The sequence below is a fragment of the Ranitomeya variabilis genome, chromosome 3, assembly GCF_051348905.1.
Source record: "Ranitomeya variabilis isolate aRanVar5 chromosome 3, aRanVar5.hap1, whole genome shotgun sequence".
Taxonomy (NCBI): domain Eukaryota; kingdom Metazoa; phylum Chordata; class Amphibia; order Anura; family Dendrobatidae; genus Ranitomeya; species Ranitomeya variabilis.
The window spans coordinates 207,839,107-207,855,151 of NC_135234.1; the positions used below are offsets into that span (position 1 = coordinate 207,839,107).

At 42.3% G+C, this 16,045-nt stretch overlaps 1 protein-coding gene across 2 annotated transcripts in view; it reads right to left on the reverse strand.

The window, feature by feature from the left end:
* Positions 1-394: 394 nt before the first annotated feature.
* PIK3C2B (phosphatidylinositol-4-phosphate 3-kinase catalytic subunit type 2 beta) overlaps positions 395-16,045 on the reverse strand; it is a 146,719-nt gene continuing 131,068 nt past the window's right edge. For both annotated transcript variants that reach the window (XM_077295051.1, XM_077295052.1), the window contains 4 exons: positions 14,841-14,922; positions 8,149-8,255; positions 4,070-4,195; positions 395-2,305 (listed from right to left, as the gene is read on the reverse strand). In XM_077295051.1, coding sequence (XP_077151166.1) covers positions 2,117-2,305; positions 4,070-4,195; positions 8,149-8,255; positions 14,841-14,922 — 504 coding nt within the window. In that variant the 3' untranslated portion in view covers positions 395-2,116. The remainder of the gene's footprint in view (positions 2,306-4,069; positions 4,196-8,148; positions 8,256-14,840; positions 14,923-16,045) is intronic.

Sequence of the window (16,045 nt, forward strand, 5' to 3'; positions counted from 1 at the left end):
TAGCTATTATCACTATTCGATAGGGGATAAATTCCTAATCACTGGGGGTCCAACTGCTGGGACTCCCATCTGATCCTGGGAACTGTGGCTCTGACGAGCTCCGTGTAAACGGAGAGGTGGTTGATCATGCGCTCTGCTGAAATAGCCGAGTGCTGCGCTCAGTTAGTCTTTAGCACCTCCATAAGAATGAATGGAGCAGCAGTGTGCATGATCGTCCTCTGTCCCAGTCACACTCCATTCTCGGGATCAATGGAGGGCTCAGTGGTTGGGCACCTAGCAATTGGGACATTATCCCATCTCCCATGGATAGAGGATAAATTCCAATGTTGAGCACACCCCTTTAAAGATTTACCAATAATTGACACAGCACATAAAGTTGTATTTAGACATCAATACTGTGAAACTCAGAATAACGTCATTTATTCAGCACGTACACATTATCATAAACTTTGTATTAGTGGTCACAAATAGGCAGGGGCAGGTGAACCACTGCCCTATTGAACACAGCTCTCCTTGGGAAGCAATTTCTTAATTGTACAGGTGCACAGCATACAAGAGTCCAAATTCTCGTCTTAAAACAATTATAGGTGCCACCTCCACTTTCAGCAATACCCGGGTTTCTTCATGTGTTGGAGAGACTGTAGTACGAACATTTTACTGTATGGAGAAGTTCAAATTATTTTTTTTGTGTATCCATAATATTCTGCACACTCTTTCAAGTAAAAAAAATTCAGTAAGAATATTATATAACAGTCAATAAAATTTCTTGGCATCCTATGAGTGCAATCACTGGCCTGTGCAAAGACATAACCACTATGGAGATCCTTCACATGGTCCCCTTGTTTCAAACTACACAATATTATTTTTACATGTACTTATATATACTGAAACATTGTGTTATTTTAATTCATACATCTAAAACAAAGGCAGTCCAACTGGGTGAGTAACTTTTTTTTTTTTTTTTTTTTTTTTTTTTTTTCCAATGGGCTTCATGAAGGAGAACCTTAAAATCAGAGCAATACAGGATTCAAGTGCTTTCCCGGATGTTATGATGAAAGAAAGAAACAAGGTCTATGGGTACTATACAATCTTCATCTTCAGGCCTTAAATAATAGTTTAGCAGAACTTATCCCTTAACCCTTATACACAAACATTCTCTGGAATATGGATTCCACGCTAGGTACAGTGGGCTTTGGTCCTCTCATCTGTTAATATTTGGATATATCTTAAATGTTTTTCCTTTTACAAGACTGCATTTTAGTTTTCAGAAATTGCTAGAGGAAAAGAACCAGAAGGAGACCTAGCTGTAGAAATAAAATAAATACAACGGCAAGAATAAAACAAAATGTAGAGACGTTTAAAACAAGATACATACAACTCCAATGCAGCTGCATTAAAAAGGTGCTTAGATCAATCTGCACTTGTAAAATATCTAAATTCTCCAGGATGCACAGGTCTAGGAGTTTCAGAGCAACTTCATGGACAGGTAGCTTTCTAGCGCACGTAGTCCAATGTCATGGACAGGTAGCCTTCTAGCGCACGTAGTCCAATGTCATGGACAGGTAGCCTTGTAGCGCACGTAGTCCAATGTCATGGACAGGTAGCCTTCTAGTGCACGTAGTCCAATGTCATGGACAGGTAGCCTTCTAGCGCACGTAGTCCAATGTCATGGACAGGTAGCCTTCTAGTGCACGTAGTCCAATGTCATGGACAGGTAGCCTTCTAGTGCACGTAGTCCAATGTCATGGACAAATTCATTTATATTACTAGCACCCGTGTCCCAGCCCCATGCACCGAAAAAAATAAAAAGAAACAGTAAATTTAAGCTAATTCTGTACTAGACTGCTTCCCTTGACACAAGGTAAACTTATTAAACATACTGTAATTTTTCCAGTCTTTGTCTGAAACCCTTCTCTAGAAGGAAGCCAGTAATTATTTGCAGTCTCTTGAATTACCTTGGAAAGAAATATAATATATATTATTATCCGTTGTCAATTAAAATGAAAACTCCTTGAGCTCGTTTCTGGTTACAATAACCTTATAGACAAAACAAGGCATTGAAGAGAACCGTCGCCATACCGGTGACACATGCTACTGTTGAATTACTCAGTGTCGTTTAGTTAGCTATTTGACTAGCAGAACCAAGCTTAAACCAGCAAATCTTCTCCTGACTGAGGTCTATATCTCTAAGTCGAATGGTGACTTCTCCGAGTAAAATGTTTTCCCAAAATCCTTCTTCACTGAGCACAGTTAACCAGATCTCGCGTTGCTGTAGATCTCCTTTAGGAATCTTATCATACACCAACTGTAAAAAAACAAAACAAAAAGAAAATTTATATATTTTTCTGGGTTTAAGACTCAACGACCTGCTTAATCAATTCAGAAATCAGAAAACCACTTACAATAAAAACAATGGATACTTACATCCCACAGTGGATGATGTGACACTATTGTGTTATGTACCCGCTGCAGCCAGTTAGCAGTCTCTGATGGGCTGCAGCTCATTAATATTCCATCAGGGTGGACGTCTGCTCTGATGAAATATTAAAGGCTTCGGCCAAACAGCGGCTGCTGAATAACTGCAACAGGCATGTGATACAACAATGTCACTCACCCGCAGGCAATAGCAGTGCAGACATTGCAGGAATGGCTCCGCTGCGGGAGATGAGTATCTATTGTTTTTATTTTAATTGGGGTCCTGAACTGATTAAAGGGGGGTGTCCCACGAACAAAGTACATTTTAATCCATAGATCTTAGAATAATAAGTTAATTGGAACTGTTAAAAAAAAAAATCTTCCTGTGCTGAGATAATCTTATAAATGTGCCCCTGCTGTGTGCTGTGTAAGTTATCACTGTGTCTGACCGTACAGGGACATAGTCTGATCATACCGCAGCTACTGGGCAGTCGGAGGAAGTAAAAGAGAGGGTACAGACAGGACAGCATGGGATCACAGCTGCTGCTTCCTGTGAGATAAAACATTTCCCTCCCTGTTTTTAAATATTTCACATCACAGAAATAAGTTTTACAGCCAATTGTGGATTTTTAATACATCTTGGAATACATATAAGTGTACAAGAGTGTGCACTGGAAGCCATTGCCTACAAAGGTTTTCCTTAAACACAGTTTAAGGAAATTTCCAGGCAGGGAAATGTTTTACCTCACAGAAAGTAGTATCTGTGATCCCAAGCTGAAATGTCTGTAAACCCTTTTGTTTCTCTCCCTGGCCCAGGAGCAATGGTATGATCAGATCATGTTCCTGTGCGATCAGACACAGACATTACACAGTACACAGCAGGGGCACATTTCTAAGATTATTTCAGCACAGGAAAATAAATGTTTAACTCCTCCAATTGTGGAACTTATTATTATTCGAAGATCTATTTATTAAAATGTAATTCGTTTGTGGGACAATCCCTTTAGGCAGTGGTTGTCCAGTAGCGAACAACCGCTTTATAAAAGATTTAGGATCATCTATGCTAATATGACAATGAGCTAATGAAAAATGCATAGTTATACTAAAAACATGTATGCCACCTTCAGTGACTCAGTATTATGGCCGACTGTCAGTTAGTGCAGAGGCCATGGTTACAGCCCCCGCTCTCAATACACCTAGCGGTGACGGAACCTGCGCAGCCCCACATCTGTGACTGAAACCCGAACGTTGCTGGGGGAAATAAAGTTAATTTTTTCTCGGCAGCGGGGCTTTAACTGTAGGTACCAGGCAAGTTCAGAACGCTATTAACTTGCAGATTAACCCCGTAACTGCAGGTTAATAGTGTTTTTTTCACTTGACAGGTTCCCTTTACAGGTGTCATGTTTTATTCTATTATGTGATCTTATAAAGTTCATCTGCACTTTTTATTTGAAAACTAAAATGGCTATGTAGGAAAAGCATGGATAAAATTATGAACTGGAGAATTAAGCTTTCTGGGTAGACATTTGTGACAGCCATTATTGCTCTCTTTAGGTTGAGTAATGGGACAATCAATACAAGTCCAGTATTAAGTTTACACCAGCCTTATTAACAGAAAATTATAGTTTGGAAGCTCATCCATGGAAATATGTACCATTTCATTATAGGTAGGGTTGCAGGTTTTCTTTGCCACTTTAGTTTTCCTCTTTGTTGTCTTTTGTGGATCCGGTAACAGGTAGATCTTCACATATGGATTTGGCTCATTGTTATCCTGTAGTGGCTGCTCAGGAACACACAAAAACAGTAAAAGAAAACATTGGCCCACATTTATCAAATCCGTCTGAGGATAAAACTGGCCTTGTTGCCATAGCAACCAACCAACCACAGTTCAGCTTTGATTTAATTCAAGTTGTGTTCAAGAACATACAGTTCCTCCGCCTCCTGCTTACCGGGAGGGAGGGATGGTGGGTGTGACCCTGAAGTTTGACAGATCAGGCGAGCACCATGCCTGAGACTCCTATGGTAAGGTTCAGTAAACAGGGAAATGATAGGTCAGGAATTCCACTGGTTTTTCTCTATGTACCCCTAGGTACCGAATTCACTTTTGTTTGATTTTGTTGTGCATTTTTCCACCATGGTACCGTAGAGGGGTTTCAGTGTGCTTTGGCCTTTTTTTTTTTATATCCCCCATCCCTTTTGCACGGCTGTTCTGACCCAAGTGCATAGATTTATTGCTGGGGGGACTGCGGACAAGATTTTAATTGTGTTATGAGAGAGGAGGTAAATATGGTTTGTGCAGGTAGGTCTGAAACCTCCTCTTTTGGGGGCAATCCCAATTGTTTTAGGTTTGTCAAGAGGGCCTTGATGTTTGGAGGGCTAGAAATTGGCTAACTTTGATGGACTGGGTTGAGCATGAAAGATTACTTCAGAAGCTTCATTGTGAGAAGGCTTTGTAGGTCTTTTTTGTCAGGAGAAGACTCGTTAAGGGACTTTTTGCACCCCTCTCACATTAGAAAAGACAGGCATCGTGGAAGTCCCCAATGGACCTAAAAGATTCTCAATGGCCAGAGCAGCAATGCTGGATTGTTGCTGGTACGATTAATAATCATGATAGGCAAAGTGGTAGTGCTTGTATTAGAAGACACCATGGAGTGCGAACATGATCAGGAGAAAATAAAAAGAACAATTTCAGGTGGTTGCGTGGTCTTCAGGAGCATACTCTGCCTTATGGCTTCCTGCTTGCCAGGGAACAGTTTGATTGACAGTTGGGGCTAGCTGAACTGGGGGAACTACTATTCTGCAAACTGAGAGGCAGCTTGGGAGAAGCACAGGGAGATGGAAGATGGATCCAACGATACAACCAGCAAAGAACATCACTTACAAGCTAACAGCTTACAAGCACATGCTCCTTGCCTAGGCCAGCCACCTCGGAGGTAGGCAAGTAGGCTAGACAACATGCTGTTAACGATAGTAATAACAATTTCTCCTTTCTTGAGAACAAAGAATATTTGTGCTTCTTTTTACAAGCAGTGTGCAATTTTACCAATTAAATAAAATGAGACAGCTCCTTTAACTACTGAAGAAAAACAAAAGCTGAGCTGTGGTTTGATGCTATAGGTAAGACGGCCATATTTTTGTATATTTACTTATCAACACAATCTCTATAACATTTCATACACAAGGTACTTATATACAAGGTATGATAAAGCAAAATAACCAGCATAAAATTAAGTTTTGAGAAAAAAAAATCTTGCACTAAAAACCATCATGCGCTGTCCTTTTACGTTGGGTTTATATATTACAATTTCATAAGGGGTTATCCCATAAGCTACATTTATAAATGCATGCTCCCTGGAAGAGCGACTGCTGGGATCCCCACCATTCACTAGAATCGAATCCCTGATGTACTTGCGAGACCACCACTCCTAAGCACACCGATTGGTTCTTGTGGTCCCTGTGGTAGACCATAGTGGTTATACAATGTTGTTTATAGAACAACCCCTTTAAAGTGGACCTTTAACAACATTATTTTCTCTACTCTTTTGCTGGGATATTTGCTTTTGAAGTTTATGGTGCCCAATATGAAAATTTCCCCTTCAACCAATGGGGAAACATAAGAAGGCAGCCTCATAAAGGAAGAAAAAAAAGCAAGTGTCCACAGAGAAGGCCAAAACGGACATTTTCAGCATGATCTGGTGAGATTTGATGTGTCTCATTTGACTACACTGAGAATTCCTCATCCTGTTGCTTCCAGTCATTCCAGCTCCAGGGCGGTTGGTGGAGGGGAAGCTGCAGAGTGGGAGCTCTGGAGTGGTGAATATCATCACGCGAGCAGCATTTGTCACATACAATGCTCTGGACCTATTAAAGGTATCTGTCAATCTCAGTGGCTTAACTAGATTCCCATAGGCCCCGATGCAAAATTTGGAGCTGGGCCCCCACCTCCATGTTGCTCAGATGAAAGGGCCTTTGTAGCATTCTATATCCTATAAAGACATACTTGTAAGTGTCCCCATTATGGCACCTTCTTGTAATAATGTCCTCTGTTCTGGCTCCTTCCTGTAATAATGTCAATTGCCCTGTCCCTCATCCTGCAATAATGTCTCATCTTAAGTCGCTTCCTGTTCTCCCATCCCGGGCTCCTTCCTGGTATAATGTTCCCCTTCTGGGCCCCTTCCTGGTATAATGTCCCCATTCTAAGCCCCCTCTAGTAATAATGTCCCACATCCTTGGCGGTTCCTGTAACCATTTCCTCCATCCTAGTATAATGTCCCCCATCCTATAACAATGTCCTCCATCCTGGGCCCCTTCCTGGTATTATGATCCCCATTCTTCGCCCTATTCTGGCAAAATAACCCCCATTTCTGGTATAATGAACCACATCCTGGACCCCATTCTGGTATAATGTCCTCCATCCTATAACAATGTCCTCCATCCTGGGCCCCTTCCTGGTATTATGATCCCCATTCTTCGCCCTATTCTGGTAAAATAACCCCCCATATCAGGTATAATGAACCAAATCCTGGACCGAATTCTGGTATAATGCCCTCCATCGTGGACCCCACTCTGGTATAATGATCCCCATCCTGGATCCCACTCTGTTATAATGACTACGATCCTGGGCCAACTTCCTAGTAAAATGACCCCCACCCTGGACCCCAATCTAGTATATTCACCCTCATCCTAGGCCCCTTCCTTTTATAATTTTATAAAATTAGGAGAAAAAAAAAGTTTTTGTCAGTTCTTCAGCAGTTTTTTTGTGATATACATACAGTATAAAAATTCTTGTAATCAATCTTTCCCATGCAGTGCTACACAAAAAGTAGTTTCTATACATGACTAATAAATCATATTTGTAATTAAAATTTATCAGTCTAGGAATAAAATATTTCAGTTGAACAAAAGGCGACATCTGTTTCTTGGATCACTGGAGCTGTTGTTGTATAGGACCACTTCTTATACAGGTGCTCCGTTTCAGTCCCCTGATACAGGGCTATAACAACAAAATGTTGCAACGCAAGTTCACACGTTGTGCCTCACCGGTATAGGCCATACTCCTGTGAATTGCTGCATCTTGCTGCTATATGGTGTCATCACAGTGCAATACACCTTGCAAAGTAGCTGATGTAATTTACCTGGCTGTGCAACCAAAGAGCAACAGTGGTATAATCACAGGGGACTACCTATGCCTGATCCATCCAGCAACAAATGGAAGCTATAGCCGTAGCTACACTTTAATCTCACACAGTCATTTCTTCGTAATAGTGTGTTAAATATCTTCCGATAAAGAATACCATTAACTTTTTCTTGTACATATTTCGAAAACTCATTTTTTTTTAAAGAACCCCATAATATACAGTTTGTAAAATAAGAAGTAGAATTACGTTGGTATTTTATCATAGTAGACTGTGTTCTTCAAACTAGAACAGAACCACATGGTCCCATTTAAACCCCTACAAGACATTAAAAATAAGATGATCATTATATTCCTGCCTGCACTGGAAAAGAATCTGGGAAGGAAATGACCAATATTTAAAGGGTTTTCCACTACTATGATAATGAGGATCTGTCCTCAAGACAGGTCATTAATACCAGATCGGTGCCTATCAGTATCATAGTAGTGAAGAACTAGTTTAATGTATTTAGAATGAGAACACCCATTGTATATTTTTTATTAATATTATTATTTATTATTTTTATGCATTTATCAATATCAGAAGCCAATGTACTTACCAGGCTACGGATATGCATTACCATGATGAACAGCTGGTCATTCTTGTAGGAAATGGAAAGTTTGACCTCTCCTCCAACCTTACCCACAGGAACGGCCCATGTTGCATCTATAACACCCCAAAATATTGTACCTTTATTTGACGTGTTAAATAATTTTATATCAATATTCAATGTTACATATTTGCAGTAAACCAATTCCATTTATTTCCCCAGAACGCAGGTAGAGGGTGGAGACCTTGCGGACTAAAGCAGCAGCCAAAATGAGGATCTACAGTTACATGTAGAGAGCTCACACCTCAATGATCATGTCGGAAATCCACAATATGTCAGGGTACTGTATATCTATCTCTTGTCCCAGCATTGGCTGAACATGATGCTTTTCTGTCTGATAGTGTCAAGGACTCCATAGCTTCTCCAACAAGCTCGCATAGCGGTGAAGACCAGGTGTCCACATTTGGACTATATAGCCTGTGTGTAGATTCTGACAACCTACCATGGCTGGTCACATTAGTTGGGGCCCCATTTTGCAGCTATAACAGCCTCATCTCTTCTGGAAAGGCACTCCACAAAATTTTGAACTACTTGTGTAGGAATTTGCCCCCAAAATCATAAGCAGAAATTTCAAGAATGGACTTTTGGCTATAACATTGACAACGCCATGTTTAATATAACAGTTTTCTAGGACGACCTATGCAACATGTGTCTATATGGCAACTGCACAGCAAAGGGCTTTATGTACCTCTTTCCAATAGGTATAGCTGAAACACCAAAAACTCAGCACCTAAAAGTGGTGTCCACATATCTTTGGCCATATAATTGCATATAAAAGCTAACTCTCGCGCATCACCCCTATCCTGGAACCCTCTACCACAACATATCAAACTCTCGCCTACCATCGCAAACTTCAGAAAGAACCTGAAGACCTACCTCTTCCAACAAGCCTACAACCTGCAGTAACCACTGATCGACCAAACCACTGCACGACCAGCTCTATCCTCACCTACTGTATCCTCACCCACCCCTTGTAGATTGTGAGCCCTCGCGGGCAGGGTCCTCTCTCCTCCTGTACCAGCTGTGACTTGTATTGATTAAGATTATTGTACCTGTTTTTATTATGTATACCCCTCCTCACATGTAAAGCGCCATGGAATAAATGGCGCTATAATAATAAATAATAATAATAACTATATCGCCCATTAAACTCCAAGACCCCATGCTGCAGCTATCTGCATGCAACTGAAGTTTTGAGCACCATGGTGGTCAATTGCAACACATTTTTATTTTACGTTTGTGTGGTAGCTGTGGGTGGGTAGAGCTTTGGCTGTGAGACCAGCCCCTTAGGGAACATGAAGCACCAATTATTTGCAAAACTAAGTACTCCGAAGCATTTGTTTTGGTTAGTATTGATGAGCGAAAATGCTGGTATAAGGAGTTATCAGAGCACGCTCATGTCCTAATCGAATATTTTCAGCATGCTCGGCAAAACTGCTCAAGTTACCGAGGCTGCATGCCTTGCACTGCTCAACAGCCGCAACACATGCAGGGAATGCCTAACAGGCAACATGTGTTGCGGCTGTCGAAAAGTCACAAAGCATGCAGCTGAGGCAACTCAAGCATTTTTTTCGAGCATCCTGAACATACTCAATTAGGACACGAACATGCTTGGATAACACCTTATCTGAGCTCATCACCTTTTTGGAAGTGCATCTGAACAGCAAGGTGGATTGCTGTTGAGGGGAGATAGAGAGAAAAAAAAAAAAAAAATCTATAAATCTTCAGCTTAGCGAGTGTGAGTGAGCTGAGTGTGACCTGAGCGTAAGTGTGAACGGCGGTAAGTGTGTGACTTGTGATTCAGTGACTTTGGAATCAGGGAGTTTCCAAGGGAGGAATTGCTTCTGTTTTTTTTTTTTTTTTTTTTTTTTTTTAAATTAATACTTTGTATTTATTTTTAATTAAAGTTTCTGTGTGGTGCAATCCCCATTAGGAAATGTGCTCCACAATTGTTAATGCCATCCAGTGTACATCTTGCCACATGTATGCAGTCCTTGACCAGCCGGACGAGGGTGCATACTGCTGTGCGAGATGTGAGCACATTGTGCATTTGGAAGCCCAGATTTTGGATCTAAATGTGCAGCTGGCAACACGGAGATCCATAGACAATATGGAGAGGAGTCTTCTGCTCACAGAGCAGACGCTCAATGGGATAGATGAGGAGGGGGATGGTAGGATGGAGCTGCAGGACAGTGTGGCAGTTAGCTGGGTGACAGATAGAAGGCGGGGTAGAGGGAAGAGTGCCAGGGAGGCTAGTCCTGATCTGGCACACCCCAATAAGTTTGCTAAGTTGGCAGATGAGGGGGGTGCCAGTACAGGGGTAGCACTGCTGCAGCCAGGCATGTCCTCTGAAAGCCGGAGGAGTGACTGCTCCAGTAAGGAGGGAAATAGGAGAGCAGGGCAGGCCAGACAGGTGCTGGTAGTGGGGGACTCAATTATTAGGGGAACAGATAGGGCAATCTGTCACAAAGACAGGGATCGTCGGACGGTGTGCTGCCTACCTGGCGCTCGAGTCCGACACATCGCTGATCGGGTGGACAGATTACTGGGAGGGGCTGGTGAGGACCCAGAGGTCATGGTGCACATTGGCACAAATGACAAAGTTAGAGGTAGGTGGAAGGTCCTTAAAGATGATTTCAGGGAATTAGGCTGCATGCTGAAAGCAAGGACCTCCAACGTGGTATTTTCCGAAATACTGCCTGTACCACGTGCCACGCCAGAGAGGCAACGGGAGATTAGGGAGGTTAATAAGTGGCTCAAGAATTGGTGTTGGAAGGAGGGGTTTGGGTTCCTGCAGAACTGGGCCGACTTCTCAGTGGGCTACAGGCTCTACGCTAGGGACGGGCTGCACCTCAATGGGGAAGGGGCAGCTGTGCTGGGGGAGAAAATGGTTAGAAGGTTGGAGGAGTGTTTAAACTAGGGAATGGGGGGGAGGGTATTCATTTTATAGGAGGGGAAGATAGTGCAGATAGAGAGCTGGGCACAAATAAGGAAGTTGGGGGTGGCGGAGGCATGGGGGGTGGGGTTAGAACAGTTAATAATTTAAGAAAGAATAGAGGTACAGAGAGTAACATCAAGTGCATGTATACTAATGCCAGAAGCCTCGCCAACAAAATGGACGAATTAGAACTAATGTTGTTGGAGCATAATTATGACATGGTGGGGATATCTGAGACGTGGCTGGATGAGAGCCATGACTGGGCTGTTAACTTGCAGGGCTATAGCCTGTTCAGAAATGACCGTACAGATAAGCGAGGGGGAGGGGTGTGTCTGTTTGTAAAATCGACCTTAAAACCCATCCTGCGTGATAATATAGGTGAATTTAATGAAAATGTGGAGTCCCTGTGGGTGGAGATAAGAGGAGGGGGAAAAAATAATAAATTACTGATAGGGGTTTGTTATAAATCTCCAAAAATAATGGAAGCAATGGAGAATATCCTCGTAAAGCAAATAGATGAAGCTGCGACTCAAGGAGAAGTCATTATTATGGGGGACTTCAACTACCCTGAAATAGATTGGGGAACAGAAACCTGCAGTTCCAGCAAAGGTAATCGGTTTTTGACAACTATGAGAGACAATTACCTTTCACAGCTGGTTCAGGACCCAACAAGGAGGGGGGCACTGCTAGACCTAATATTAACCAACAGGCCAGACCGCATATCAAATATAAGGGTTGGGGGTCACTTGGGGACTAGTGATCATAAAATAATAAGTTTTCATGTAACCTTTAATAAGATGGGTAGTAGGGGGGTGACAAGGACACTAAACTTCAGGAGGGCAAATTTCCAACGGATGAGAGAGGATCTTGGTGCAATTAACTGGGACGATATCCTGAGACACAAAAATACACAAAGAAAATGGGAGACGTTTATTAGCATCCTGGATAGGACCTGTGCACAGTATATACCGTATGGGAATAAACATACTAGAAATAGGAGGAAACCAATATGGCTAAATAGAGCTGTTAGGGGCGCAATAAGGAACAAAAAGAAAGCATTTAGAGAATTAAAGGAAGTAGGTAGTGATGAGGCATTAAATAAATACAGAAAATTAAATAAATTCTGTAAAAAGCAAATCAAGGCAGCAAAGATTGAGACAGAGAGACTCATTGCCAGAGAGAGTAAAAATAATCCCAAAATATTCTTTAACTATATAAATAGTAAGAAACTAAAAAATGACAGTGTTGGCCCCCTTAAAAATAGTCTGGGTGAAATGGTGGATGAGGATGAGGAAAAAGCCAATCTGCTAAATGACTTTTTTTCATCAGTATTTACAAAAGAAAATCCCATGGCAGCCAATATGACTAGTGATAAAAATTCCCCATTAAATGTCAACTGCTTAACCCAGCAGGAAGTACAGCGGCGTCTAAAAATCACTAAAATAGACAAATCTCCGGGCCCGGATGGGATACACCCCCGAGTACTGCAGGAACTAAGTACAGTCATTGATAGACCATTATTTTTAATCTTTAAAGAGTCCATAATAACAGGGTCTGTACCACAGGAGTGGCGTATAGCAAATGTGGTGCCAATATTCAAAAAAGGGGCAAAAACTGAACTCGGTAATTATAGGCCAGTAAGTTTAACCTCTACTGTGGGTAAAATCCTGGAGGGCATTCTAAGGGATGCTATACTGGAGTATCTGAAGAGGAATAACCTCATGACCCAGTATCAGCACGGGTTTACTAGGGACCGCTCATGTCAGACTAATTTGATCAGCTTCTATGAAGAGGTAAGTTCCGGACTGGACCAAGGGAACCCAGTGGACGTAGTGTATATGGACTTTTCCAAAGCTTTTGATACGGTGCCACACAAAAGGTTGATACATAAAATGAGAGTAATGGGGATAGGGGAAAATATGTGTAAGTGGGTTGAGAGCTGGCTCAGGGATAGGAAACAAAGGGTGGTTATTAATGGAGCACACTCGGACTGGGTCGCGGTTAGCAGTGGGGTACCACAGGGGTCAGTATTGGGCCCTCTTCTTTTTAACATATTTATTAATGACCTTGTAGGGGGCATTCAGAGTAGAATTTCAATATTTGCAGATGACACTAAAGGGTAATCAATACAGGGGAGGACAATTTTATATTACAGGATGATTTATGTAAACTAGAAGCTTGGGCTGATAAATGGCAAATGAGTTTTAATGGGGATAAATGTAAGGTCATGCACTTGGGTAGAAGTAATAAGATGTATAACTATGTGCTTAATTCTAAAACTCTGGGCAAAACCATCAATGAAAAAGACCTGGGTGTATGGGTGGATGACAGACTCATATTCAGTGGCCAGTGTCAGGCAGCTGCTACAAAGGCAAATAAAATAATGGGATGTATTAAAAGAGGCATAGATGCTCATGAGGAGAACATAATTTTACCTCTATACAAGTCACTAGTTCGACCACACTTAGAATACTGTGCACAGTTCTGGTCTCCGGTGTATAAGAAAGACATAGCTGAACTAGAGCGGGTGCAGAGAAGAGCGACCAAGGTTATTAGAGGACTGGGGGGTCTGCAATACCAAGATAGGTTATTACACTTGGGGCTATTTAGTTTGGAAAAACGAAGACTAAGGGGTGATCTTATTTTAATGTATAAATATATGAGGGGACAGTACAAAGACCTTTCTGATGATCTTTTTAATCATAGACCTGAGACAGGGACAAGGGGGCATCCTCTACGTCTGGAGGAAAGAAGGTTTAAGCATAATAACAGACGCGGATTCTTTACTGTAAGAGCAGTGAGACTATGGAACTCTCTGCCGTATGATGTTGTAATGAGTGATTCATTAATTAAATTTAAGAGGGGACTGGATACCTTTCTGGAAAAGTATAATATTACAGGGTATATACACTAGATTCCTTGATAAGGCGTTGATCCAGGGAACTAGTCTGATTGCCGTATGTGGAGTCGGGAAGGAATTTTTTTCCCCATGGTGGAGTTACTCCTTGCCACATGGGTTTTTTTTGCCTTCCTCTGGATCAACATGTTAGGGCATGTTAGGTTAGGCTATGGGTTGAACTAGATGGACTTAAAGTCTTCCTTCAACCTCAATAACTATGTAACTATGTAACTATTGGTTACGGTTACAATGACAGGCAGTCTAATATGCAGATTTTGTTCCAGCTAGAAGTCCGTGGCCTCAACGCCAGAGCTCTGTGTGCCATCCCCAGTGACTATTAGGCCTGGCATGATCTCATGAATGTGTTAAGCCTAAATGATGACGTCACGCCAGGCCTACTGATCAGAAAATGTTGCCGGCAGGTAGGAAGAGGTTTGCAGGGCTCTGGGCAATGGTCAGAGACTATCAAGGTGGCTGCTTGGACCAGGGACCTGTGAGTGTTTATTCAATTCCAGTTGATCTGGTCTCTTCTATCGATCAAGCACTTTAGATGCATAAGTGGATGGGATCAAAAGTTTCTGTAAGTCTCTGATCCCAGCTACTGCAGGAGCCCAGCTGTCAATCATTGCTAGGCTTCATCAGTGACTGCACAAGTGCAACAAAAGCCTATAACACAAGGCATTCTGTGACATACATGTACGTGATTATACACCAAAAGGTTAATGTAACAAAAATGGGGAGAATATAAGTACAATCAGCTTTATAGAGAATCAAGAAAAAAACTACAAAAAAAAAACATTTTACCTGATGGTCTATGTGATATTGAGTTGCTCAAATTCTTTTCATCACGAGGTAGAGTGTGGAAAAAGGTATAAACCAGATCACACTGTAAAAAGAAGACACAATTGTTTGATCGCCAAAGCCAAGAAATATTCCAATACAAAATAACAAGAATCATAAATTGCACAACGGCTATTGATCAGTATCGCTATAATTGATGCTTAAGAAGATACATTTTATTCTGTTCTATTTTATTCAAGCATATTCCTGCATAAAATCCTACAAACTCCTCATAGTTAGACACCAAGCTGCAAACTATGAAAATGGCATGTAACTCAAGCAAGACAGATAATAGGAAAGATGGCATGTCGGTTAAAAATGTGACAAGTTACAAGTTAAAGTGGCATGTGAAAGTATTCATCCCGTTTGGCTTTTTACCTACCGTATTTTTCGGACTATAAGACGCACCGGACCATAAGGCGCACCCCAAATTTGGGGTGAAAATTGCAGAAAAAAAGATTTTTTATAAGATGGGGGTCCGTCTTATTGTCCGAATTTACAGTATCTTACCTGAGGGCTGGTGGTGGCAGAGCAGGGTCACAGGAGGCATGGTGGCGGTAGAGGTGGGGTGATGCGGTACGGCGTGCACCTGAGCAGGGTCCCTTCCTGCTTAGGTGGGCGACGCCACGGCCTGGTGTCCATGGGAGGGTGGCAGCAGTGGTTACCGACAGAGGTGCTGGGATGAGGAGGCACAGTGAGAGGTATGGCGTGAGAGGGGTCCCTTTCCCCGGTAAGGTGATGGAAGGATCTCGTGGGCACATGGACTGGAGATGATGGAGGTAGTGGTGTACATTGTGAAGCGAGTATTCCACAGGAGCTCATATGTCTGAGTCCTTGCCGCTTCCCGGCGCTCCTCAGCGCAATAATTATTTCAGAAGCCGGTAATAAGTGAGGAGCTCCGCTACCGAGACACAGCCGCCATGACCGGACACTGCTGGAAAAGCGCCTCTGTACTGCTGCGAGCCCTGCTGGAGGCGGAGAGCCGGCCGTGCCATGCGGTGCTGAGGAGCGCCGGGAAGCGGCAAGGACTCAGACATCTGAGCGCCTGTGGAATACTCGCTTCACAATGTACACCACTACCTCCATCATCTCCAGTCCATGTGCCCACGAGATCCTTCCTGAACCTTGCTGCACCATCCTGGGAAGCAAAAGGATACAGGATACAGAGT